Here is a 25,867-nt window from a genome sequence, read left to right as displayed (position 1 = left end):
CATGGCCTCAGGAAAACTCTGGATACCCTTGTGTCTTTGCGAATTTTGCCAATAGTTTAGAACATTGTTGTTTATGAGTTAGCACTTAAGAATGTTTGCAAAATTCTAAGTATCTCTGCCTTTGCTATATTGATCTCCCAGCGAGAATTGAACCCAAGTGATGGGAAAGAGCATGACTTCTGTTTTCGGAAGTATCACGTTGTGCAGTTGTGTCACTTGTGATCGTGTTACAGTGGATCTGGTGGTAAGCAGAGGTTATCTCAAAGGGCATGTTCTCAGATGAGACACCAGCACTTACACTGTTAGCCAGAACATTAGTGTGCCTGTAACCAGAGCCTACTGGAGCCTGACCACCTTTAAAGCCACATTTTACATTTTCCAGTTAGAAACTCAGAAACTCTCTCTCACAGCCTGATGGCTTCCTCAGCCTCCACTTCCTCCAAACCTCTGTGATTCTGGCCAGGAACCACAGGTCCGCTCTGACAGATAGAGACACCAGCACAATATCCTCAATACCTGGGTTCGCATGTGTGTGCATAAAAGTAAGCCCATGACAGATCATCAATTTTACATACTAATTTTTCTCTTTTAAAAGGGTCACAAATTGTTGCTGTAGACATACCTGCACAAATCATCAGGTACAAATGGATATTTTTTAAAAATATAAGCTGATACCCGTGTAAATCATTCAACAGGTCTGATTTTAAATGTATTGTTTGGAAACGTAGTCAGTGCATAGATAGGATGCTATAGGCTCCCAAATAATTTGGGGATAAAACTAAGAAATGTCAGCATCTGAAATGGAAGCTAATGAGAATCACTATAAAAATGAGTAAGATTGGGGCGCCTGGGTGGCGCAGTCGGTTGAGCGTCCGACTTCAGCCAGGTCACGATCTCGCGGTCCGTGGGTTCGAGCCCCGCATCAGGCTCTGGGCTGATGGCTCAGAGCCTGGAGCCTGTTTCCGATTCTGTGTCTCCCCCTCTCTCTGCCCCTCCCCCGTTCATGCTCTGTCTCTCTCTGTCCCAAAAATAAATAAACGTTAAAAAAAAAAAATTAAAAAAAAAAAATGAGTAAGATTAACCAAGTGCAGTGACCTACCTAACAGATAATTTGTTAATGTGTTACTCATTTGCACATCCACTCAATAGGCATTTAGTGGGTGCCTGCTCTGGACCAAGAGATGAGATGAGCACTAGCGTGATAGAGTTTTCCAAGCCTCTATTTAGGAAGTCAGGTCAGACCTTCAAGGAAAGCTGACTAGAATGATCACTGGAAGGAAGTGTCAACATGAAACTGCGCTCTTGACAAAGACTATCTCCTTGACCAGACTCCTGCCAGGTTCCTCCAAGCCATCTTGTCGACCTTGGCCACAAGGCCAAGATGGACCTCTGTCTCCCAGCCTCTGTGAGAGGGTAGGAGTCTAACTTCAATGCATACCAGTTAGCAAACCCAGATGGATTTCACATGAACCAATGCTGTCTTCTTGCCTTTTGTCATTTTTCAGTTTCCTGACTCTACCAACTCCCTACTTGCCTCCTTCTCTACCCCTCATTCTCCCTTTAAAATGCCCAGTCACCTCTGTATAAATCAAAGTTGAGTCCAGTTTATCTTGGACTCTTTTCCCTATTGCAATAGCATATTATGGATTAAAATCTGTCCTTACCACTTTAACTAGTATCCAGCTTTGTTTGTTTACCATTTATGCTGTTAAAATATCCAATTTCAGAGCTATCTCATATGGAAAGAAAATGGTTCTTGGCATATAAATTAACCATAGTCAGGTTGCCTGTGAGCACAACTTTTATTTGACTACAGTGTCCAGAAGAAGAGAAAATGTACAAATTCCAAACCTACAGAGGGAACATTTAAATGTACTGAAGGACCGGGGGCCTGCTAGACTGGGAGCTTCTGATCAAGTACAAGCCTGAACAGCACAGTATGGTGGAAATGGCATGGGCATTATTGAAGACAAGGAGACCTGGCTTTCCCCACTTACAAGCTTTTGTGACCCAGAGCCTTAGTTTCCTCATTTGTCAACTGGAAGTCACAGTGCCTGACTCAAACTGCCTGCCTTCTTCATACCAAGGGCTCCTCCAAAGTCATTTTTTCACAGTTAAATCCAAATCTTTAGCATCCTGCAAAGTAGAATCCATAAGTACATGCATTTAGGCTCCAGGATAATCTCTTATTAATTAATCAATGTTTCAATGGTCAATTAAGTCACACAGGATATTTTTTTTAAAGACAAGTACAATTTATTTCTATGTTATATTTCATATCACAAGCTGAACCACAGAAGCTGCCTGTCACTACACTACCTTGGGTCCTTTCTCTCTGACCAGACTGCTAGAACATTCTGTACCACGCTGGCTTAAACTCCCCATTTGTATCCTGTTGTGGGTCATGAAACTCTGTGAGAATCTGATAAAATTATAGGCTCTCTTAAGAAGAATGCACATACACATAATAAGCACACAAATTCAGCACACAATTTTGAGGAGTTCAGAGACTCCCTGAAACACATTCTTGGGTTCTGGCCGAAAACCCTGATCTAAACCATTGCCTGCAAAGGGCAACAGGGCAACTGGAGCCCACACTGAGAGCTGCATTCGGGAAAGCTGGGGACACTGTAAAACTTGATTAGTTTTTTGAAGGCACTTTTCTTTAGCATCATCATTTCTTCTGGAAACCTAGAGAAGATTCTGGCCCTAGAAGAGCCCTTCACAGAGCCATCTGTGGGCAGTGACTTCTGAGCACTCACAGGCATGCTGTTGCAACTGAAGGAACGCACTGCCTTCTTCTTATTTTGTACGGACAAATAATTGAACAGGAAGGAGGACAACTTGTGCTTGGTGACATCCGGGGCCTCTTCTGAAAAGCAGTCGTCATCAAGTGGGTCCAGCAGGGTTTCAAGATGGCAGCTGTCTTCCTTTCTCACAGGACTGGCTTCCACATGTTGAGGCTGCTTGATGATCTTCCTGGCCTGGGCTGGGTCATATCCGGCCCCATTGACAGACTGAAGGGACATCCCATTGGCCAAGGCTCTGGGTCCCATGGTTTGGGAGATGAGGTTCCCAACCTGAGGGCTAGGTTGGGAAGTACAGTGCTGACTCATGATAAGAGTGGCAGCATCTCGAATGAGATTCCAGTCTCTCAGGATGTCATCTCTGGTGGTGAACTGGGATGTCACAGTGAAACGAATAATCAGTTTGTCCTGGATAGTGGCCGGAATGAGGAAGAGACGACCATCTCTAGCTAATTCCTTTAATACACTTTCGGTGAGACAATTAGGACCCTGTTTGAAAAATAAAGAAAGTGAAGTCTATATTACATCCCCAATAAGCATCCCCAGAAGCCCAGCATTTATATTTCTAAGAGGCTAACCAGCCAATACTATTAATCATAAGCCATAGAAGATGGCATTACCTTTAGACGAAAAACCACCAGGCCAAGGTGCCTCTTGGCAGGAATTTCAAAGAAAGGGTCATTTCTGACCAGAGATTCAAAATATTTTGCCATTTCAGTTCCCTAGAAGTGTAAGTAGAGAACAGAGTTTAATAATCAGACAAGGGACAGTTCCGCATAAACTTTCATTCTGCTAAACGGGTTTACACCAGTGACACCTTTGAACTGCAGAGTTGTGAAAGTCTTCTGCCTGAGTTTCTTCTCCATTTGATTTTGTTTATAGTCCAAGCTAGAAAACCTCCAATGGCTCCCTATTACTTGTCACATCAGATTCATCTCAAGAAATCACTTCTGAGGGCTCTTTTTCAACTCGCCCCCAGAACAAGAAGGCATCAATGCAATCTGGCCTCATATCTTGGTTTCACAGCTTTTTGACTGGTTGAGGTGGCAAGCGAGGGCAAAAACCCAACCTATTCTCTGCATTCCCAGCCACGTACCTCGTGTACCAGCTGCATCTGCCCAAAGGAAGACATCCTTGTTTTTACGGTATGTAGAGGCACCATGGGGCTGTCAACAGCTGTGCCCTCATCCTAAGCCTACATCTTTCCCTCACCTCTCAAACCTTTTCAAATCTTATACCTCAAATGCTATTTCATTTCCCCCACTTTTTTTTTATATTACACAGGGTACATATTTTTACATATCCTCCCCACATACGTCACAGAAAACTGAACCAGTTTATCAAGTATAGAATTTCTATTTGAGATGATGGAAGAAGTTCTAGAAATAGTAATGATGGTTGCACACATTGTGTGTGTACTTAATGTTACTGAATTGTACACTTAAAAATGGTTAAAGTGAAATTTTTATGTTATATTTTACCACAATAAAAAAATGGAAAGCTTTGTACCATATTAACCTTTCATTGAAGTTTATGTCATTTTTTTTTTAAGTTTCCTTTTTTTTTTTTTTAACCTAGGATTATTAACCAAACAAGGGCAGGTCTTAACTTTTCTTTCATTTTAAAAAAATTTCTTCAAGCATCCGGAAGGATCTCAATAAAATATTTGCTAAGTAATTGCTATCACCTGGTTCTCATTGAATCACCTTGTTTTCGGACTTGATACTTGATTTCAAGAGAACTCAAAAAATTCAGCTAAGCACATCTTTGACCACGTTGAAGCAAGTTGCTGCAAACCTCATCCAGACCCCTTTCTTTCTGGGAGAGACCACTGTGTAGTCTATTTAAAATGGTCTCCAATCACTGCCCAAGAACTTTTCATTTTCAAGTCCTAAAGCTCTGAGAGAAGGCACCCTTCTAAATGTTTTCTAACTAGTTTATACTTTTGCAATTCATGTTCTAATTTCGCCAGGATTCTCCCCATATCTCCTTCCCCTCCAGGCCAACTTCCGCCCACCTGTCCTACCAATTTTGATCTTTCCAAGTAAATGTTTCTTAACTCTACATGAGTGCCATTAAGACATCTCAGGTACAGACCTAGAGTCAGGCTAGGTAAGGACCATGAAGCTGACACTTTTGAGCAAAGAGACCCAGAAGACATCTTTGTCCAACCTCTTCATTTTCCTAGGAGGGGCTGAGAGAAAGTGACTTCCCCAAGGTACAAGTGGCAGAATGCAGGTCTCCTGGTCACCAAGCACATGCTCCTCCCACCATGCTCTGCTGCTTCCTACAACATAAGCTGTTTGCAACAAGGTAGAAACAGGGGCCAAGGGAAAAGGGAAACCACACAGCATCCCTGCCACCAGAAACCACCTTTATGGACGAATAAAAAACCTGCTGCTCCCAGTGCCCTGAACCACTCTAGGTCAAGGGTGGGCAAACTATAGTCCCAGGCCAAATACAGCACCCCCCCAACCTGTTTTTGTAAATAAAGCTTTGCTGAAACATAGCCATGCCCCTTTGTTTATGTATTGTCTATGGTGGCTTTTGGGCTAAAATGGCAGAGTTGAGTAGTTGCAACAGAAACAGTATGGCCTACAAGGCCAAAAATACTTAGTGTCTGTCTTTTACAGAAAAAGTTTACTAATCCCAATTCTAGGTGACAATAAATGATTGGTGATGATGATGATGATGATGATGACGACAATGATATGTTGTCATTAGAAGAAGGGGGAAATGGAGGAGGAAGGGAGAGAAGGAAGAGGAAGTAGGAGAAGGAGGAGGAAGGGAAGAAAAAAATATTCATCGACTGTTAGCTGAGCATTAGGCCCTGTACTATAAATAAGGTCTGTATATGTATTATCTCATTTAATCATCACCATAAACCACTGAGAGAGGTATTACCATTTCCCATTTTATAAATTAGAAAGCCAAACACAGAAAGTTTAAGTAAATTGTCTAAGATCACCAAACAGTAGGTAGAACTAAAACACCAAACCCAGATTCCATTTTCTAAAGCATTACTGTATTACAGAGGGATACACAACTTGGTTTTCTATAACCTTCAAGAGCTCACATAGTAGAAGATAGCCCAAATTTTTGAAGAGAGAAGACCTTCCACTCTTGAGCAGGGCAGTATGGGGCCGGTCTGGGTGACCACCCCAAGCATTGTTGTAAGAATCTAATAAAACACTATAAGGTATTTTTAAAATTTAAAATGCTATGCAAGTCATAATTGTGAGCACAGTCAAGTTGAAGAAATAAAATTAACTCACATCAAACAACTCTGTTTTAGTTCCACCTCTTACTGTTGTGGGACATTGGTAATCTTTGAGCCCAGTTTTGTAAGTACACTTGAATAGGTGATCTTAGGAATGACAAGGAAGCAGTGACTGGGACAGATGGAATAGTCAGGAAAGCTCCTGGGAGAAATGGAACCTAAACCATTAATAACATATGGAGAAGAGAGAGCAATCCAGGAGGGCAAAGTGAAGGTGAAGGTGCAGAGGCAGGCTGAGGATACAGCTGAAATGGGTCATTGAGAAGCCTGAGCTAAAATAAAGGCTGATAACCAGGTCCTTGAAAGCCAGGCCTAGGAGTGTGGGGGAGCTGTTAGGAATTCAGAGCTTTGACTTGTAAGAGGAGCATCAGGGGAGTTGACCAGCACCTACACATTGAATACCCAGTCCTAAGAGTTTTCCTGATGCCTTGTAACCTCCACCGTCTTCATTCCTCAGCCACTACCTCCAATCATGGGTCTGAGGATTTAGAGTACAAAGTGCCTAACATCCCTCAATATCCTAGGTGACAGTCACTCATTGATAAATGTCCAGTTGACAAATACCTTGACGTTCATTACAAATGTAAAATTACCAACAGTAAACCAGTCTTTGTTACTGCTTCAACCATCTTATTTGGTTTTGTGTTTACTTAATGAAGACGGAATTCCTAAAGGAAAGGTAGATGGACAGAGTAATAAAGGACAATGTCTTTGGATTTATCTAATGCCGTGGCTTTTACCAATGGCTTTGTCTTACTCATAGGCACTCAGAGAAATGAGAGAAAAACACTGCTGGCCAAAGTTCTCAGTGAAGTCCCACCCCTTTCATGAAGAATATGACAGAGAGACAATGCCTGTCTCACCTCTGGGTCTTGTTTCTAGCACAATGATTTTTTTGTTGCTGTTGTCGAATTGAGTCAAAATAAATTGTACCAAATAGACTTTCAGTAAATACCTACTGACACCATGCAGAGATGTTTGTCCCAGACTTGGTAGGTCTACCTCTCACAGCCAGAAGAGCCATGTCTCAGGTGTAACCATAATAGGGACTCAAATTTTCAGACTGCTGTGATAATCGGAAAATTCTTAAAAGGATATACTCCTACCGTAGACACGCTAGCTGCCCTGTGATTTATTTTCTCTTTCTCTCCCTGCAAACCAGGCACTGGGAGCATCACTCCCAGGTGCTTGATGATAGCAGAAGGAATAATGAGACACTTATTCAAGAGGAGACAGCAGATAGCCCTTGGTGTCATGTTCTGCTCAGTGTCCCTCTAACTAAGAAATGGCTACCCTAAATAATCAAGTCCCAGGAGTCCAAGAACAGGCTCAGACACCTGAGCCAACACCACAGGTCCTCTGGGCAGAAACCAGCCTTCCTCCCCATGAGGACACATAGCAAGACTACATACATGTCTGACGTGTGCTTGAAGATTCTTCACCCCAAAGGACCGAATCACGAACCAGAGTTTAATAGAACGAAACCGCCGGCTCAGGGGGATCTGCCAGTGCTAGAACAAAGGAACACAGTGCTCATGGTTAGAGGCAAGGGCACTGCTCCCTCATGCACTCCTCAGCTTTATCATCCCCTGCCTGCCCAGACCTCCAGGGACAGAAAGTGTCACCATGACTCCCAAAGCTGTTGCTAAGGAGAAGCTAAGGCAAATTATCCCAAGGCTGCCCTGTCATGTGACCAAGTCATGGTGAAGGTGGCCACTAGTTACCCTTGTCCAAGAGCAAGACAAGTGGAAACCAAGCCCATGGCCCTGAACAAAGGAGAAGGCATTTTGCTTCAAACGCTGCTTTAAACATTTCATCTCAGGCTGAAATTCAAGATAGGGGGAATACATGTTTTCTCTAAAAGAACCTAAGTTTCTTGAAGTGCAGAGAATAAAGTTCCCCCCTGTAAAATGTAAAGTATAGTAGTCAAGAGCTGGGATGCAAGAGCCCCACAGACCTGGGTTTCTCCTCCAGCTCTGCCAGTTACTATCTGTGACCTTGGGCATTGCTGCCTCACTGGCTCCTGGTGAGACAGAGAATGGACAGCACTTCTGAAGGCAGGAAAAGAACCAATGCAAAGAGCCTCGCAGGAAGTTGTCAGCAAGTGTTGGCTTTTTAGATGATAAAAACGTGAGCTACAAATCACAGCAGGATTTCTGCCTAGGACCAAGATAATCAGTATTTAACCTCTCTGTCTTGTCCTGACTTCATCCTGTGACACGCTTGTGCCCACAAGAGGCATCACTCCAGCTTTCAGATTTGAAATGAACATCCACATTTCGGCCTCTGTTTAACCAAAATTGACCCTTTGTTCCTGGTGACCAATTCAACAGAGCTCAAAGTTCAAGGTTCGGGGGGCACCATAGATCTAAACATTACCAAGCCAATTTCAAACTGATTTCACAGATCTGAAAACAGACCAGCAGGTTTGGAAAACATTGGAAGTTAACCTGATGAGTAAGGTGGTTTCTAATGACCTCTTCCTCCGATGGTCACAAAGTAAATGTCAGAATACTTCACCATAATTTCTGTTGGCTAAAAATAAATATTTGTCCCACTGAGTATTTATCTACTCATCCACAGGATTGCCAAATCCTCAAAACTGTACTCACCTTCACCGTTCACCCTTATTTCCTGACCCGGCACGCTCCCTTTGGGGACATTCCCCCTTTGTTGATGGACAAGGTTCTCCTACATCAAATACTAAGCCTTTTGTTTTTTAAGCAAAACATTCTAGTGGTGAGGACTGGCTTGGGGACTCATTCACCAGAAAAGGGCATCAAAACCTGGACACAGGACAAAATTTCTGTGACAGAGAAAGCAGTCAACTCTATACCCCTTGTTAGATAAACACTCTAGGAGAATAAAGAATGGATAATAGGAGCCTTCTCTAAAAATATTGTTTCTCAAATTGTTATGGCCAATTGACTGCTTTATCTCACCAGCAAATTAAAATGAGAGGCAGAGGGGTGCCTGGATGTCTCCATTGGTTGAGCATCCAACTTTGGCTCAGGTCATGATCTCCCAGTTCTTGGGGTCGAGACCCGCGTCGGGCTCTGTGCTGACAGCTCAGAGCCTGGAGCCTGCTTTGGATTCTGTGTATCTCCCTCTCTACCCCTCCCCCATTCACGTTCTGTCTCTCAAAAATAAATAAATGTTAAAATAATAATAATAATAATAATAATAATAATAATAATTTTTAATGAGAGGCAGAGATTATTTTATTTTTTATTTCTTCATACTCTTTCGTATACCCGGTTTTTCCTCTGGCCATTATTCCAAACCCAATCCATGCTGACCCAGCAGGGTGGTTCTAGCTGATATTTTCTGTTAGAGCAGGAAATTTGGACTTACAAAGAATGACATGGATCTTCTTGAACTCGAGACATCCCCAAGCCTCCTCTGTGTCCTTGCAAGGTTTTGCAGGTCTCCCCTGCCAAAGGAAGATAATGCCCCATCCACTAGTGGGAGCTGGACGTCAGAAAATCTAGCCCTAATTTTAGGTGGTGCCAGGGCCTAAGGATGGAGTCCCTAAGTCTTCTCTCCCAGGAAGGTGCTCTGTTTCTGGCTTATCTCAAACATGGCTGGCCTTCAATTTAAAGCTACAGCAACCTGAGTGAAAAGGAGTTTGGGTCAGAACAGCAGTGAAGACTCCCAGGATCACAACAAACAGAAGCTTCAATTTTCTAGGACTTTCTTTGAGACTTGAAAATTAAATCCATACAGTTAGAGGTGGGGGAAGGAAAAGGATACAGCAGTACCTTCTGGATGTAGAAATATAAATAATAAGGCTAAGAAATATAAATAACCAGTGCTAAGAAAAGTTTAATTCAATATTTTTATAAGTTATCTGGAAGAGAGAGAGCACCATTAAATCTCCAAACTGATGGGAATGAACCACAGGAACATCTTGAGATACTGGTGTGAACAAACAGACAAAACAAAACAAAAAAAGTAACACGAGATCCAAAGTGGGCCGAGGTAAGATAATACTCTACAATTATGATCCAGATTCACTTATAGGAGGATGGGCACCATTTCACACTCAAGAAAGAAACAACTTAGAATTACCCTTAAAGATACCTGCCCCTTAGGATGCTGGGGGAAAAAATTTTTTTTTAATTAAAATTTTCTGAAAACCTACCAGACAGGGCAATGGAGATGAAAGAACCATTATTTGTCTATTTTTATCAACTTCTACAGGGTCTGTAAGCTTACTACCTGCAATGGCAATCAACAGTCTCAAAAATCTAAAGGAAGTGTAAACTGGCCTGAGGGAGAATAACCAATAAAAATCAAGAGATGACAGAGCTATTAATTTAGGACTAAATGGGCAACACATCTCAGCTGCCCAAGGAGACAAGACAGAACCATCTCTTTACAAACTAAATCTCACAGACATCAGGCATTGCTCTCTCCGCCTCACTGCATTAATTCATTTAATCCTCACAACAAGCCTAAGAAGCCAATACTATCATCATCCTCATTTTACAGATAAGGAAACCCAGAGAGAGAAGTTAAGTCATTTGACTAAGGCCACACAAGCTAACAAATGGAGGAACAAGGAGGAATAAGGAGGAACACAGGCCATCACCCTTTAGCACCTAAATGCTTAACCATTTTGCTATAGCAAATCTCTACAGCTTAAGAGTTTCTAGGAATATTAGCCCTACCGTTTATTGAGCATTTGGCACATTCCCAGTACTGTGTTAAGTGATCTACATGTACATTCCCATTTCAGCCTCATGATACCATATCAAATCCATGCCAGTGTGCCCATTTTACAGATGAGGAAGCCACAGCTCAGAGAGGGCCGTTAAGTTTCTCAAAGGCCCACTGCTGGCATGGCATTTCAAACCAAGCTCATCTCTCTCTGCTCTGCTGCCTCCCATTGGCCACGGATATATAACTGGTTTACATCTCTTGTCTTCCCTACAATTAAAGGAAAGGCTTGTCTTCAAACTGAGGAGTAAATCTGAAAAGATTGTTTCCACAAGAGTCAGTACAGGCTGAAACTGTGGGCAAGTTCAAGAGACCAAGCAAGGTACAGCTAGTTGGGATGGCCAGGACTGCTCAGAGGCGTCCAGAAACTCAAGAAGTTTGGTCCCTGTGCCCCATCACCTCCCATGGAGCCTCCCACCTTGTCTCTGAGGGGCAAGAGATAAAAGCGATTTAAGCAAGGATCCTCTTTCATTACCCAAGAAAACTCTCCACCCTTCCCCAATGCTGGGCAGTAAGCAGAAAAGATTATCCAAGATGGAGACAGAAGGGAACTGATCCACTCATGATAGAAAAGATATTTCTGGGACTTAAGGAATGCCACACATACTCAGGAAATGTGCATACTGCCTCAGAGGTTGGTCTCATTTTCTAGGCTTTTTAACAATTTTCTGGGTTTCATTGCATATACTTAGAAACCAAAGGCATACAGCAGTATATTATGGGATGGGCTCACAGTGTGCTAATTTCAGACAGGAGCCAACATAAAAAAGACCCTCTGGGGCCAGGTGCAGCCAGTTTCCATCTCAGAGGCCACCATTCCTGGCCACTCACCATGAAGTCAGTGGCCATGCCCGAGTTGGCATGCCTGAGGTAGATGGGGTTCACGCTGAAGGTCTGCTGCAGCTTGTACTTGTCCTTGACCCTGCGGGTTTCCAAATGGGATTAGTGGCTGAGGCCTCTGCAGAGGAAGCAAGGCTTGCCCATGGGCTAGAAGCTTGGCTGTCACACTCACCAGAACCCAGTACAGTCAAAGTGCACCATCATCCACTTGGAAGGATTAAAGGTGAAGGAATCGGCATACTCGATGCCCTTCAGAAACCCCCGGAACTCGGGGCACAGGAAGGCAGTGCCTGCGTAGGCAGCATCGATGTGGAGCCACAGCCCCTCACTGGCACCTGGGGAAGCAAACGTCACCCGGCTGGGAGGCAGGACTGGGGGTGGGAGTAGGGGTTACCACCAGCCAGCTCAAAGGCATCTCTCTCCCTGTGCAGTGGCTGGTGGGCTTCAAGAGAAGAGAAGAAGGGATGGTCCACTATGGCTGGAGGATGTGGAGATGGGAGCAGGGGGGCACATCAATGGGAGTGGAGCCTCCTAAAGGGAAAGTCCACAGAGCCATACCTGGCCTTTCTTTCTAATTGGCCAGAGGGTTGACATCTTCTTGGCATCAACCTAGAAGTTCCTGGCACAGAAACTAACTTCCCACCAGCCCAAATGTTAACGCATCTAACACCAACTTTAGAGAGGGGACGTCTCTCTTTCCTTGTGGATTTCTTGCTTGGGGACTTTAAACAATCTGCTTTGGGTCTCTTCTCTGCCTTTATCTTCTCCTATGGCTTCCCCTAGCCTACCATTTTCCTTTCCTTAGCCTAGGAGAGAAAATATTTCACTGTGCCTCATTTACCCTGGGTTTTGCATATAGCTTACTTTAAGTAGATTTCAGCATACAACTGAGAGGGCAAGAAAACCTGGAGACCTCCCAGTGTTGTCTCCTGACAGGATGCAGGGCAGGGGTCGAGGGGCAGCTCTCTAACCCCTCGCCCACCACTGGGAAAAGCTGTGACCTGACTGCCTAGGAGAAGGCATTTGTGAGCTGTGGTGGCTCTTCTTACTCTCTCTGCAATGACCAAGGAGGATCATTCCACAGAGCTAGTTTTGGGTTCTTGCTCTAGGGAACATTCTGAAGTTCATTACTTGTTTTCCTAGCCAGACAGGGCAGACACTTACAGATGGGGCCCAGCTCTGACAGGCAGTCAAACGCACAGACCCCTGTGGTCCCCAGCGTTGCACACACCTGAAGGAAAATAAAGGAAGTTAACGTGGGAGGGTGGGCTCGTGTGACACATTTGGCCTGAAACAAAGATTCTAACCACAGGTATTCTCTACCCCACCCATCCCACCTCAACAGTATGTATTTCACATTACACTTTACCAAGACCCACAGTGAGAAATATATTTTTTAAAGCAAATCTAGTACATATATATGTGTGTATTTGAAATAAAAGTCTCACCAAACAATACATACTCTGGCTACAGATAGTCTCTATTCTACTTATTTTTTCTTATGCGGGTTATGATCCACAGAATTTATTTCCTAACACACCAACAAACAATAACTCATAATTTGTAAAACATTGTATTTGACAACATCTCTGCTTTTCTTTGCAGCAGGTTACTTGCCTGAATTCTGCCCATACTCCTTCCTCACCTCCAGGTTCTAAAATTCTAAGCTTAGAACACATTCTGACTTACAAAGACAGGCACCAAGCCCCTCTCCTTGTCCTCTTTGATGGCTTTCTGAAGAGCTTCCCCTCGGAGTGAGAAGTTGTCATCCACAGGCAGAAATTTCATCTTCACAAGAGAAATCAAACCAGCTTTTTCTACTGATGAGTGAGCCTAGGACCATGGACACCTGTTAGCAGTGTCATCCTGGGATGAGCAGCCCCCTGTCCCCCTGCCAAAAAACATACTGCTGAAGCCAGACTAAAGAAATCAAAACTAACATTTGTGTGTCTTCCCCTTCGGTTCCTGGAGACTACCTCCAAGGCCTGCACTGCCCTGAGCTCCAGCATACTCATGTCTAGAAAAAAATTACTCAAGAGCTAAGACTCCAGAAGCCAAGCCCTAACCCCAAGGTTTGGCCTGTATTGGGCAACTCACCTGGTCAGAGGCATAGGCAATGAGCCGGGCGTTTAGGGAGGACTCGTCTGCCCCAGGTTCAGAAGCTTTCATTTCTAGGATTTTGTTCTTCCTTGCTGCCAGCAAGGCAATCAAGGTGGACTCACTGACTGTGCTCTGTAGTGGAAAAAGGATTACCAGTGGCAGCCTCTCCTTGAGTTCTCTGGGCATATTCCCCAGGCTTCTAGGTGTGGTGTGGCGGTGGTGGTGGTGGTGGTGGTGGTGTGTGTGTGTGTGTGTGATAGCCATTCCTAAGAAGGGGCTCCTGCCAAAGGGGCTGTCCTTCCTCCTGACTCTCAGGCCTATTCCACATTCTCCCTTCACAACACCTTGTGCACTCCTGGGACACCTCCCTCTCCTCTCATTTTCTAGGGAGGTAATGAAAGCACATTTTCACCTAATACCAACCTCTTTATTCAGAGGCCACAGAGACCAACAGGAGAATGTTCAGCCTCAGCTAGGTACAAATTTGCTTACAGATATGTTTGCTCCCCACTTAAAACTTGCTGAACATAAAGAACGTTCAGTTTCTTAGGAATGGCAACAGTTTGTTTCTAAAGGCATAATCCAGAGAGAGAGGTCCTGGCCTATGTGAGAGGCTAGTCACTTTGGCCTTGATTCTGTCGCCAATGGCTCTCGTGACCTTGGGTTAACATTGCCTCTCTGGAAGATTCTTTTCCATTTATAAAATGGAAAGCATCCCTCTGGCTGCCTCCCAGAGTGGGAGGATTGATCATCCAAATGAGGGTTGAATAGGATTTCATTCTGGCCACACGATTATGGGAATCCTGTGTGCCCCCTCAGCAACCTTACAGAAATCTTGGTTTCTCATCATTCATTCACTCAGTCTTTGGTGCCTTTGCTTCTTGAAATCTTGAGGTGACCGACATCTGATAGCTCCTTGTTAAAAAGCCTGGCAGACAGTGTCATGGGGAGTGGTAGAGATCAGATCCCATTAGATATTCAGTAACTGGAAATTACTCTGCAACAAGGAAGTCAGCAGAATAGTAATACTAATAATAATGCTACCTTCCGTCTACATTGCTGTTTGTAGTTTACAAAACTTTCTGTGGTCCCTTCGGCTCCTCATAAAACCTCTCTGAGGTTATTGTGACTCCTGTCTACAGATGAGGATAGCAATGCTCAGAGATGTTACAGGACGGAATCAAGTTCACACGGCTGATGAATACAAGAGAAAGCAGAGTTTGTATTTAGACAGGCGGGGGGTCGAATCCTCACTCTTCTACCTATCAGCTGAGCAAGTGGGACAAGTTTTTAATCTCTCTGAGTTTCAGGGTTCTTATCTCAAAAATTAGCGATGATAGTATTTACCTATGGAGTTCTTGAGATAATTAAATGAAAAGCAAGATCGTGTACAGCAGACATTTAGCATGTCTCCCAGATAGAATACCTGAAGCTGTAACTATTTTTGCAAACAATACAGAAGGTCCACAACATGCAGTAATTTGTCTTCCTTGTGAGGATTTTAATCTTGCTGCAAGACTGGAGAGAGAGAGGGAGTCACTTAGCTAGCAAATGAGCCCAGCAACCTTTCTGGTTCTCAGCTCAGGGCACCATGGCTGGTTTTATTTTAAGGAAGAGCTCATTGAATGTCCATATCCACTCTGTGAGGAAAACATTATTGTTATTATTATTAATTATTATCATCTCTGTCTTATAGAATATAAAAGCAGGAAAATTACATACTACAGTGGAATTTAAGAATCTGAGAATTCTCGGAGCATCTGGGTGGCTCAGTCGTTTAAGTGTCTGACTCTTGATTTTCGCTCAGGTCATGACCTCATGGTTCGTGAGTTCAAGCCCTGCATCGGGCTCTGCGTTGATATTATGGTACCTGCCTGGGATTCTCTCTCTCCCTCTCTGACCCTCCCCTGCTCATGTTCTCTCTCTCTCTCTCTGTCTCTCTCTGTCTCTCTCTCTCTCTCTCTCTCTCTCTCTCTCTCAAAATAAATAAACATTAAAAAATAGCTTTAAAGAAAAAAGAATCTGAGGGTTCTCAAAGGTCTCAGAACCAAGCCCTCCTGAATATCCAAGGTTTATAGACGCGAAAGAACCTAGCAATGTGCACGGTCTGTGGCAGGCACTCAGCAAGCTCCATTATGCTGATTGCTCTTGACAAAAAAAGAAATATTTGAGGAACTATCATCTGATAGATATCCAAATGATAGGGTTATATGATAAGATAAATCGATTTATGTCATTAATTTTTCTTACTACCAAGGGTCTCCTGGACCCAGGAGGGAGGGAAAGAAGTTTCTACTTGCCTTTTTTTTTTTTTTTTTTTGTCCATTGGCCATAAGGTGTTAAATAAGACAAGGAAGGGGAGTTGTCAGTTCATAAACTAGGAAACCTGAATCAAGCAATACTGGAAATGTGATAATGTGTTGATTTCTCAATCTTTTTCAAAGGAAAAAGAAAGGAAGTGTGGAGGCGGCAGCAGTGACAGTGGCGGAGGTGGCAGCCATGACAGTGGTGGCATCAGTGATACTGGCGGCAATCAGGACAGTGATGATGGTAAAGGCAAGAGCGGTGGCAGCGATAGTAGGGCAGTAGATGACATAGGGGAACCTCCACGGAGAACAGGAGAATTGCCTGGGCAAGGGTTCAGCTGATCTTTCACTAGTCAGCCCTCAAGCTGGGAGGAGCTTTGCCAATGGAGGCACCTGCAAGACGCCGCCTCCCTGGCTGCCAGGTTGGTGATGCAGGAAGTGCTCTGGGAGTCCCAGCATTTTTGCCAGCCAGTCCATGACGTTCATCTCCAGCTCCGTGCATGCAGGGCTGGAAGCCTGAAAGAGGGAAAGCAACTTCATCCAGACAGCTCCAGGACACCAAATGCAACTCCACACCGGCCCCAGAAACACATCTGTCTCTGCCCTGGCCCTCCCTGGATCCCTGCACTACCAGTGAGAACCTGACCTATCTTCCCCCTGGAGAAGGGGTCAATGTCAGTCCCTGGGCCCCATTCCCACCCCATCTTTTACCAAACCAAAAAGGGAAGAGAATGTAGGGCTTTGGATTGATGCCACCCTCAGTGAAGTGGAGTCTTTCCTAACTCCAAAGCTCTATGGAGAAACAGCCCTAAAAATGATTGCTTCCATTTGGCCTCCCTAGTCTCCCAAATATCCAGCCAAGTGGCTTTCTGAAGGCCAGGGACAAGTTTTAGGACTAAGAAAGAAAGCACTCCTTCCTGGAAAAGACATCAACACTCCCCCTCACTCCTCTCAGCCTTCCCTCCCCACAACACACCCTTCAGGCTTAAAATATAAAGCTGTTCTAGGAGGCTTCTGGCACAGTTTAAAGCTGTTTGGTGCTTAGGGGGTTATTAAGGGAAGTCTGAGGCTATATCCCTCACCCCTCAAAGACAAGAACACAGGGAAAGTTGTACCCACAGGCACCAAAGTGCTTAGTTAGGATCACAAATCGTGGGAATAACCGGATCTCGGTCCAAATCTCATCTCTGCCTCTATGAGCTGTGTGAGCTTGGGGAGATGAGTTACTTAAGCCGCAATTTCTTCATCTACAAAATGGGTCACTATTCATGATTCCACAGGGTTAAAGGATAAGATGAGGTAATTTATATAGAGCTTAAGCCCAAAGAATGTAGCCATTGTTAACATTTAACTCGGAACCCACTTCAGAGGTCAGGACAAAACATGTCTGCCCCAGGATGTCACTTTCTGCCAGTTGCCACTGGTTAGAGCTACTGCCATCGTTACTCACCCAGGTGAATCCCAAGCAGTTGATGGCATCGGCCAGCATGTCTCCCAGCAGTGATGGCCACGAGGTGAGAGCCGGGTAGTAGGCGTGCATGTGGGGGCTCTGCCAGTGTACCACCTGGAGGCAGAGCACGTATATGTGTGGCACCAGGAGGCTCATCTGGGAGGCTTTCCTCTACCAGACACCCTCTCTGGCAGGGGGAAGCACCCACTCTAGAGATGGGCTGACACTTTTAAGACAGTCCAGTAAATGACACAACTCCGTAAAAATAAAACAGACTCATGCTGTTCTTGCCACCCATCTTCCTCATAGTCTAAGCTGCTTCCTCAGTGGAGCATTTGTGCAAAGACCAGAAGGGAATATGCAAAATGAAAACAGGTATAGTAATTAGGGTTGTGGATTCTGGATAGTGTGCACATTAGTCTCCAGTGCTTGCCCCCCATGCCACCCTGCCCGGTAATAAAGAGGAAGAGGAGACTATGAGCTCCAGAAGAATAGGCTACCTGCCTCATCCAGTTTCTTGTGAAAAAAAAAAAAAACAAAAAAACACCCTTTGTTCTATGGACGTTGAGCTCCCTGGGCACACAGCTCCTGCAGAGGATCAGGATGCAGAGATTCAAAGCTGTCCTTAGCTTCCCAGTGGGGATGGTGAAAGGAGAGAAAAGGGCAGGGGAAGTGCCAGCCCAAGGGCATGGGACCCCCACCTCCAAGTTAACCCCTGAGCCCACAATCAGGTCGAAGAACCAGATATAAGCAGGAGCCAGGTGGAAAGACAGGGCCCCACATTAGACTCATTGATTATCTAATCTGACTTCATCTCCCTGTTCATGCCCTTTTCATTTCATGTTTTTGAGCAATACTGTGTCCCCTGACAGGAAGACACTTCCCATACTGACAGAACCTTCCAAAACCTGTTAATTCTTAGAAAGGTACTGAATACCCATTTCCTCCACAAACCCTTCCCCAGTTTCCCAGCCCCCTTTGATCCTTTCCCTGAACCCATGGAACATTCTCATTCTCGATAGATGTTCCACCCTACTGAGAACTCATTAGTCAACATCTTAGTGCATCATCGAGCTATTTGGTATGCACAAATTCTTTTTATCCCTCACTAGCAAGGGTAGTGTCCTAGACAGTGCAGGTGGTAGGAGGAGCATACTATTAAAGTCCAAGGACACAGGTTTCAGACTTTCCGTTGTCCCTAACCAGCTGTGTGAGTTTGTAAGTTTATTGTGAAGCTAAGGAGCTTAAGCTCCACGGTCCCATGTTTGCATGGGTCTTTTCCAAGAACCACACTTAATTTTATTTTCTTACAGGGGATCTCAAAATTTATATGTGATTCAGACCCCATACAAACAAGATAGTCCTCTATACCTTTCTTGACCTCAGTTTCTCATCATAAAATAAATCTTGTTTCCTGGGGCTATCATGTGGATTGGTCTAGGAAGAAATTTGCCAAATGAAAAGCACTAATGTTCATGGTAAGTTAGTCACACGGTAATAGACACATCATTTATCCTGACTTGACTCAGATAATCAGACCTCTTCCTCCGATTTTTGCCAGACAAAATGTGTTCTACCTAACAATATCTCCCCCTTTCCATGCTTTATCTTGTTTAATCCTCACAAGACCCCTATGAGGTAAATTCTACCATTACCCCTGTTTTACAGATGAGAATGAGGGCTGGCTAGTGCGAAGCAGCATCCACGTGATCACACCCACCTCTCAGACACAGGTAACTGTGCGAAGACAGAAATCCAAGGCTGTCTAACCCCACAGCCCAAGCTCCTAAGCAGGATGGTGTCCTGCCTTCTCCCACTGTGCTGCTTTCTCTCCCATATGAAGAGAAGAGGTTTTCCTTTCTTTCTTTTTATTTTTTATTTTTATTTACTTATTTTGAGAGAGAGCACACAAGCATGCGCTCAAGCTGTGAAGGAGCAAAGAGAGAGGGAGAGACAGAGAGAATCCCTAGCAGGCTCCGTGCTGTTGGCACAGAGCCCAACACAGGGCTCAAACCCACAAACCGTGAGATCCTGACCTGAGCGAAAATCAGGAGTTGGACGCTTCACCAACTGAGCCACCCAGGCGCCCCTAGTAGAGGAAGTTTTTCTAAAGCAGAAGGACAGTTATTGTTTGTGTCACGGCATGGAGAGAAAAATCAATCCAGTCTTCAATGAGGGGCTGGTCAGAATGAGAAAGCAAAGGGCCAACTGCTTTCACGCCATCTCTCAGAGGCTGGTACGGCCTGTGAGATTAGATGGAAGACGGGGCCCTCATTATCAGTGTCCTTAGTGACGGTATTTTGGAAACCCCAGAGAAGGGCTTCCATCCCATGGCCCTATCAAGAGCCAATTATCTGTCCTTGCAAGATAAATATGATAAGATAGGCTAGAGGAACACTTATCAAAAACAGGCAGACCTCTGGGTCCAGAAGTGAGTCTCTTTGACCACACACCCCCAGCAACTGCTGGAATTGCAATCAAACAAATCAGCTCACTTCCGCCTCTTCTGACAGTTGCTCTCAGTCTCACTACGAAACTACAGTTGGCCCCTCAGGAGATTACACTTTACAGAATGAAATCCATGAGATAATCTTATCGGGGAGCTAGCTTCCTTGGTAAAGCTTTACGATAGGGAAATTTTCAAAAGATGCTTATGAAATAGGCTGAGTGGTCAGACAGAGCTGTGTATTTGGCTTTGTACAAACTTGCCAACCAATACGTTTGTAGACACTTATTCTGAGTTTAAATTATTTAGCATCCCTGCCTCCAGGCACATTTCTGTCACATCTAAATCTCTTAGAGGATGATGGTTGTAAATCTCAAGTCAGCCTCAGAAAGTCTCTAGACACATGTGGTTCAGGGGCCCCTGGGTGGGTCAGTCTGTTAAACGTACAACTTCGGGTCAGGTCATGATCTCCCGGTTCGTTGAGTTTGAGCCCCGCACCAGGTTCTATGCTGACAGTGCAGAGCCAGCCCACTTCAGATCCTCTGTCTCCCAATCTCTTTGCCCCTCCTCCTGCACTCTCTTTCTCCCTCTCAAAAATAAACAAACATGAAAGGAGGGAAGGAAGGAAGGAAGGAAGGAAGGAAGGAAGGAAGGAAGGAAGGAAGGAAGGAGAGAAGGAAGGAAAGAAGGACGGAAGGAAGAGACTAGACACGTGTGGTTCAGGACATCAGTGTCCCCAGCAGGCAGAGTGAGGACAGCCTGCTTGTTGGGGTGCTGCTGAAAGGCAGTGCCTGGGTGCGCAGGCTCAGGCTGGAGTACTCTGTCACACACTAGTAGGGATACTAGTACAGGAGAAAGAGCAGAGCTTTTGGACTACGACTGGCCTCGGCTAAAATCTTGGATCTGCCAGCCATGAATTCTGCAACTTTGAGAAAACAATGAATATCCCTGAGCCTCAGTTTCCTCATTTCTAAAACAGGGATTGTAGGATCACTGTGGGATAAAACAGGCTAGCCTGTAATGGGGCTCATCCAGTGCCTGGCATGTGGCACGGAGCTCAGTACAGGCAGCCCTTCTGTGGGAAGGGGACTGGTACACCTTAACACAAGCACCTTGGCACGGCTCCTCGCCCCTGGTGGCCAGGGATGGCTCACAACCCACAGAGGCGGGCTCCAGCTCAAGCACCAGCCAGCCTCTGTCTGTTTCCTGGCCCTGCCAGTGCTGTCACCAGCCTGTGCTCTTTGTCACTGGAAAGCTCCTTCCTACTCTTGAAAAGCACCTCAATCACGAGATCCCCCTTGGTAGGGAACGACACGGTTCCAGCCTCACTCAGCATCCTGGGCCTCCCTCCCCGACAGGGTGCCCTCTGAAGGTGTATTCTGGCCCTCCTTCCCTCCCTTCAGTGAGTCACAGCATTCTGTAGGAGAGTCCCTGACTCTCCCAGCTGGGGCTTCAGGGACTGTCTCCAGCCTCCTCTCTCTGTCATGCTATCCACATCGGCCTTTCCCCTCAGACCCAATTTTCATTCTCATCTCATCCGATTAGATTTCCACACATCTGTCAGGCCAGGCCCTGGGGTGTCAGCCTCCTACCCAGCATACAGGTCAGCCCTCGCATCAGAAACCTAATTTCGGTCACAGTCCTGGCCCTCTACAGCCCACAGGCCAGGCTTGTGTGTTGGTGGACAAGGGGCAGGCATCCCAGGCTTACCCAAGGCAGGCCTCTCTTCAGGCCTACTGCCCCCCCCCCACCTCCTCTGCTCTAAAACCCAGAATCATCTTTGTGGCAACTGTATCTCACCCCAGGCATGATGATTCGCTCAATATCCCCAAAGATGCTGTCCCAGCTGTCAGGTTCCTCGGGAGCACTGTCAGGCAGCTGGGCTCGCAAGTAACCAGGACGCACGTCTGGAGTCACCCGCCGCTCCCGCACGGTGCTCAGGTACTGGCAGATGTAATCCACCATCTCTTTTCCTACAAGGGGGGAGTAGAAACCAGCCTCATGTCCCCTGACTGGGCCCGGCCAATTCATGCCTGACCCCCTTGGCTCACGGCCAACAGACTTGGTGAAGACGGAAGTGGATTCATGGGCTGATGGGGAGAGGGTCTGATCCCCAGCATCAGCCTTGTCTTCAGAATTTAAGAAAATAAGTGAGGGTGGTACGCCTGGCTGGCTCAGTCAGCACAGTGTGTGACTTCTGATCTCGGGGTTGTGGGTTCAAGCCCCACATCAGGTGTGGAGATTACTTAAAATAAATAATTTTTAAAAAGAGTGAAAAAGTAAGTAAGAGGATGAATGAATGGTGGGGGGAGTGTGCGAGTGAACAAATGAAGAAGACGGAAAAGCTTGAAGTGTAAAACTCTAGCACCGAAGTAAAATATTTCTTTTTCCTCCCTCTTCCATTATCTATACCAATCCTGATTGTCTCTCCTACCTTTCTTTTCTTCTCAAAAACAGAACATCTAATTAATTCACTACTTGCAGGTTTAGTAGAAACTCTGTGACTCTTTCTATCCAAAAATTGTTACACACACACACACACACACACACACACACACACACACACACACCCTAAATTCCTATGCCATGTTCTGATACAAGCTGAAAAATCTGCTTGCTCACTATTCCCATTGGACCAGTAATTCCTCACTTTTGGACTCATGCGTTTCTTTGAGAATCTGATGAAAACGGTGAGCTTGCACACACAAAAAATATGGTATATAATTTCTGTGGTTCAGGGAATCCTGAAAGCACAACCACACCCAGACTGAGAACGGGGCACTAGCCTGAAGTCTTGGGGAAATGCAAAACCATGTCTTAATCACTCGACTTCTCTCCCTCTGTTTGCACCAATACCTCAATGCCTGGGGCATTTCTTAGATACTCAAAAAAAAAAAAATTGTCAAACATATGAACAAATAAAAAAGGAAGAAAAAGAGTCAACTCAAATACTCTGGAGCCACTGTAAATTATTTCCTTTTTCTCCCAGACAGTGCCTCTGTCTCTTGCTCTACGTGTCTCTCTCTCTCTCTCTCTGCTTCTCTCCCTTTCTGTGTCGGTCTCCCTCCCTCTGTCTGTCTCTCTCAATATCTAAAATTCCTCCTTAGTACTCCTTAAGCTTTTCTCTCCCTGAAAAAAAATAAAACAGAGAAAAAGAGAGGGACCCCTATTTCTTGTCTCTGCACCAGCTCTGCAAAAATTCTCATGTGCAGGACCAGCTCCAGAAAAAACTGTGAAGGAGACAAAGAGGGGTTTCGACACCCTCCTCTCTTCCCTTTGTGCTCGCCTCCAAACCTCCCACAGCTGATGCCTCTTGTGACTGTAGTGGCACCCCAGCAGAGCTCTGAGAGCACTAGACCTTGCCCGCCACTTGTCCAGGGGCGGGCGGAGATGTATTTGTGTTCTCCGCACAGGATACATGTCTACGGGAACCTGCTGACGACTTTTGGGAAGCGATGGAGTAAGCCAGCGCGGGCAGACAGGTAGAGGCTGAGGTGAGTTACGTCTGGGTGGAGGAGAGAGAGGAAGAGTTGCATTTCACATGGGACAACAGCTTACAGCAAACACATTTTAGGCGATATAACCTACCAGCGGGGATGAGGACAGCAAAAAGCTACGGAGAGAAAAATGGTTAGCAGCCGTCCACTGCTCCCCTTAGCCAGCCACGCCTGAAAACGGGTTAACCATGGCTTCCTTCTCACCACACAAGGGCTCCAGACAGAGTAGCTGCTCACTAAACATTTCGGAAATGAGGGACTACCTGAAAGAACAGTGCTGACACATCCACGCAGAGAGAAACGAATATAAAGAAAGGCTTTTGCAGCGACGACAGAATATGGGGGGAAATTTTTGTTGCCACTGCAGAATACGAATTCTTTTCCCCTTTCGCGGATCAGGAATCCGAACCCTGCGTCTGTGGGACCCTGGACCAGAAAAGCGCGACACACGGGAGAGTGGACGGAGAGGAGAGTGGGCGTGTGAGGGGCAGGGGGAAAGCCAGGTTGAGAAAAGTTTTAATTTCCCATCCTGCATTCTTTCCTCAGGAAAAAGCTGCGCGGAAGCCAGCTCGCAGAGGGCAAGTCTGATGCTCCAGTCAAATGACACCCCCAAAACCTAAGGGCGGATCAGCAGCACCAGCTGCTGCACGGCCTCAGGGTGCCCGTCGCTCACCTCTCTGCCTGTACTCCTCGGGCTCCATCGTGTCCCTCGGGCTGCGGGCCGGCCGCGACTCCTTCTCACAGACAGACACGGAGGAGGTGGAGGATGGGCTCCTGGGCAGCCAGTGTGGGCCCTTTATTTAAGGTGCTCTTTCTTCCACCTTGGCTCCACCCTTCAGAGGCCCTTCCTCTAGGCCTGATTAACTCCACCCCTCCTCCCCCCACCCAGGGCTGCTCGAGAGATCCGGGATAAAAGGCGCTTCTAGATTAAACAGGCCACTTAGCAACCCAGGCCCTCGCGTCAGTCCCCGTCAGTTCTTTCCGCCCCTCCATTCCCACCACAGAGCCCCCCGCCTGGGACACAGCACAGCCCGGCAGCCCAGGACAAAGCCGAGGGGAGGCAGAATAAGCCGCACAAGTTATCCGTGATTCCTCCCGCTACTGCTTCTCTGTCCGCAGCGGGCAGGGAGGAACGGGCACCCCTCACACAGGCCGCCCGGCCGGCCGGCCGCAGGCCGCTTGGGGACACGCAGATATATATATTATCACCTCACGCGATGGGCTTTTTAAATTGCCACATAACACACTTACCGTTGCAGAGAGATGAGAAAACACAGAGAGGCAAAAAGAAAAGAAATGGAAGCCTCGCCCAGACTTTCACGGCTTTTAGCACTTGACAGGGTGCGTGCGTCTGCACGTGTGTGTGTGAAAGGGCAGGCCTCCTCTGCCGCGAGGAGAACAGCGCCTCTCTCTAAGCTTGCTTCTGAGGGAAAAGCGATCAGATGCACGCTCTGGTTTCTCTTCAGAGAGCATAAATCTTTTGCCATTTACTGACGGTTTCTGTGGAGAGGTAAAGATTGAAAGGTGATCGAATGCTGCGAAATTGCCACATAGGGGCGCCTGTCAGTTTAGCGTCGGACCTCGGCTGGGGTCATGATCTCACGGTTCTGTGAGTTGGTGAGTTCCAGCCCGGCCGGCGTTGGGCTCTGTGCTGACAGCTCAGTCTGGAGCCTGCCTGCTTCGGATTCTGTGTCTCCCTCTGTCTCTGCCCCTCCCCCGCTCATGTTCTCTCTCTCTCTCTCTCTCTCAAAATGAATAAACATTAAAAAAAAAATTGCCAAATAGAATAGACTTGTTTTGTTTTGTTTTGTTTCCTGTCTTCATCTTTCTTGTCCTCTCGATGGTGTTAGACAGATACTACTTCCTTGTCCTTGAGGCGCACAGTCTCTCTGGGCTTCCAGGAAATGGCTTGTCCTGCTCTCCCATCTACCTCTGTGCTGTCTGTCCCCTCCAACCAGGCTGTGGACGTTGGCACGCATACAGGTTTAAAGCTCGCATCAAATTTATACCATGAGGCCCTCCCAGTTTCTGAGCTCCAAAATCTTTTATCCAACTGCCTCCTTGACAAATCCCTTTGCATGGTGTCAGCCGACTCTGTGTCTGATGAGAACCCTCTCCCTGGTTTGCAGATGGCTGCACTCTTGCTGTATCTTCACATGATAGAGAAAGAGAGCACTAGTATCTTCCTCTTCTTATAAGACACGAATCCCATTAGGAAGGCTCCACCTTCAGAAAGTTATCTAAACCTAATTTTCTCCTAATACTATCACTTTGGGTGTTGGACTTCAACATGATGAATTTGGCTGGGGGACAGAAACATGCAGTTCATAACAGAGTGCATCTTAAATCTGGTGAAATCTGAATCAGACCTAATTAATAGTATTGTACTGATGTCAATTCCCTAGTTTTCACGTTTTAC

General features: G+C 45.8%; 1 protein-coding gene across 3 annotated transcripts; it reads right to left on the bottom strand.

Annotated features, from left to right (window-relative positions):
* Positions 1-1,783: 1,783 nt before the first annotated feature.
* Positions 1,784-25,105, bottom strand: HDC (histidine decarboxylase). Of its 3 annotated transcripts, none has more exons than XM_023255377.2 (12): positions 24,700-25,105; positions 21,752-21,924; positions 17,506-17,619; positions 16,449-16,571; positions 13,747-13,881; positions 13,339-13,482; positions 12,814-12,880; positions 11,822-11,984; positions 11,641-11,731; positions 7,500-7,598; positions 3,428-3,529; positions 1,784-3,296 (listed from the first exon to the last, which is right to left on the bottom strand). In XM_023255377.2, the coding sequence occupies exons 2-12, from the start codon at positions 21,914-21,916 to the stop codon at positions 2,553-2,555; spliced, it is 1,947 nt and encodes a 648-aa protein (XP_023111145.1). In that variant the 5' UTR covers positions 21,917-21,924; positions 24,700-25,105; the 3' UTR covers positions 1,784-2,552. The 3 variants fall into 3 exon arrangements, with proteins under 3 accessions (XP_023111145.1, XP_023111144.1, XP_044915267.1); XM_023255376.2 differs by lacking the exon at positions 24,700-25,105 and adding an exon at positions 24,122-24,571; XM_045059332.1 differs by lacking the exons at positions 7,500-7,598; positions 24,700-25,105 and adding an exon at positions 24,122-24,572.
* Between the last annotated feature and the right edge of the window lie 762 nt (positions 25,106-25,867).

The sequence above is a fragment of the Felis catus genome, chromosome B3 (assembly GCF_018350175.1).
Source record: "Felis catus isolate Fca126 chromosome B3, F.catus_Fca126_mat1.0, whole genome shotgun sequence".
Lineage (NCBI taxonomy): Eukaryota > Metazoa > Chordata > Mammalia > Carnivora > Felidae > Felis > Felis catus.
Note: the sequence above shows the minus strand (reverse complement) of the source record. Positions and strands in the feature narration are given on the sequence as shown.

Excerpts from the sequence above, each read along its gene's own strand:
- HDC (XM_023255376.2), bottom strand. The coding sequence starts at position 24,149 with ATGGAGCCCGAGGAGTACAGGCAGAGAG. Across the intron at positions 21,925-24,121 it reads CGAGGAGTACAGGCAGAGAG|GAAAAGAGATGGTGGATTAC; the intron begins GTGAGCGACGGG and ends CCCCCCTTGTAG. Across the intron at positions 3,530-7,499 it reads TTCAAGCACACGTCAGACAT|GGAACTGAAATGGCAAAATA; the intron begins GTATGTAGTCTT and ends TTACACTTCTAG.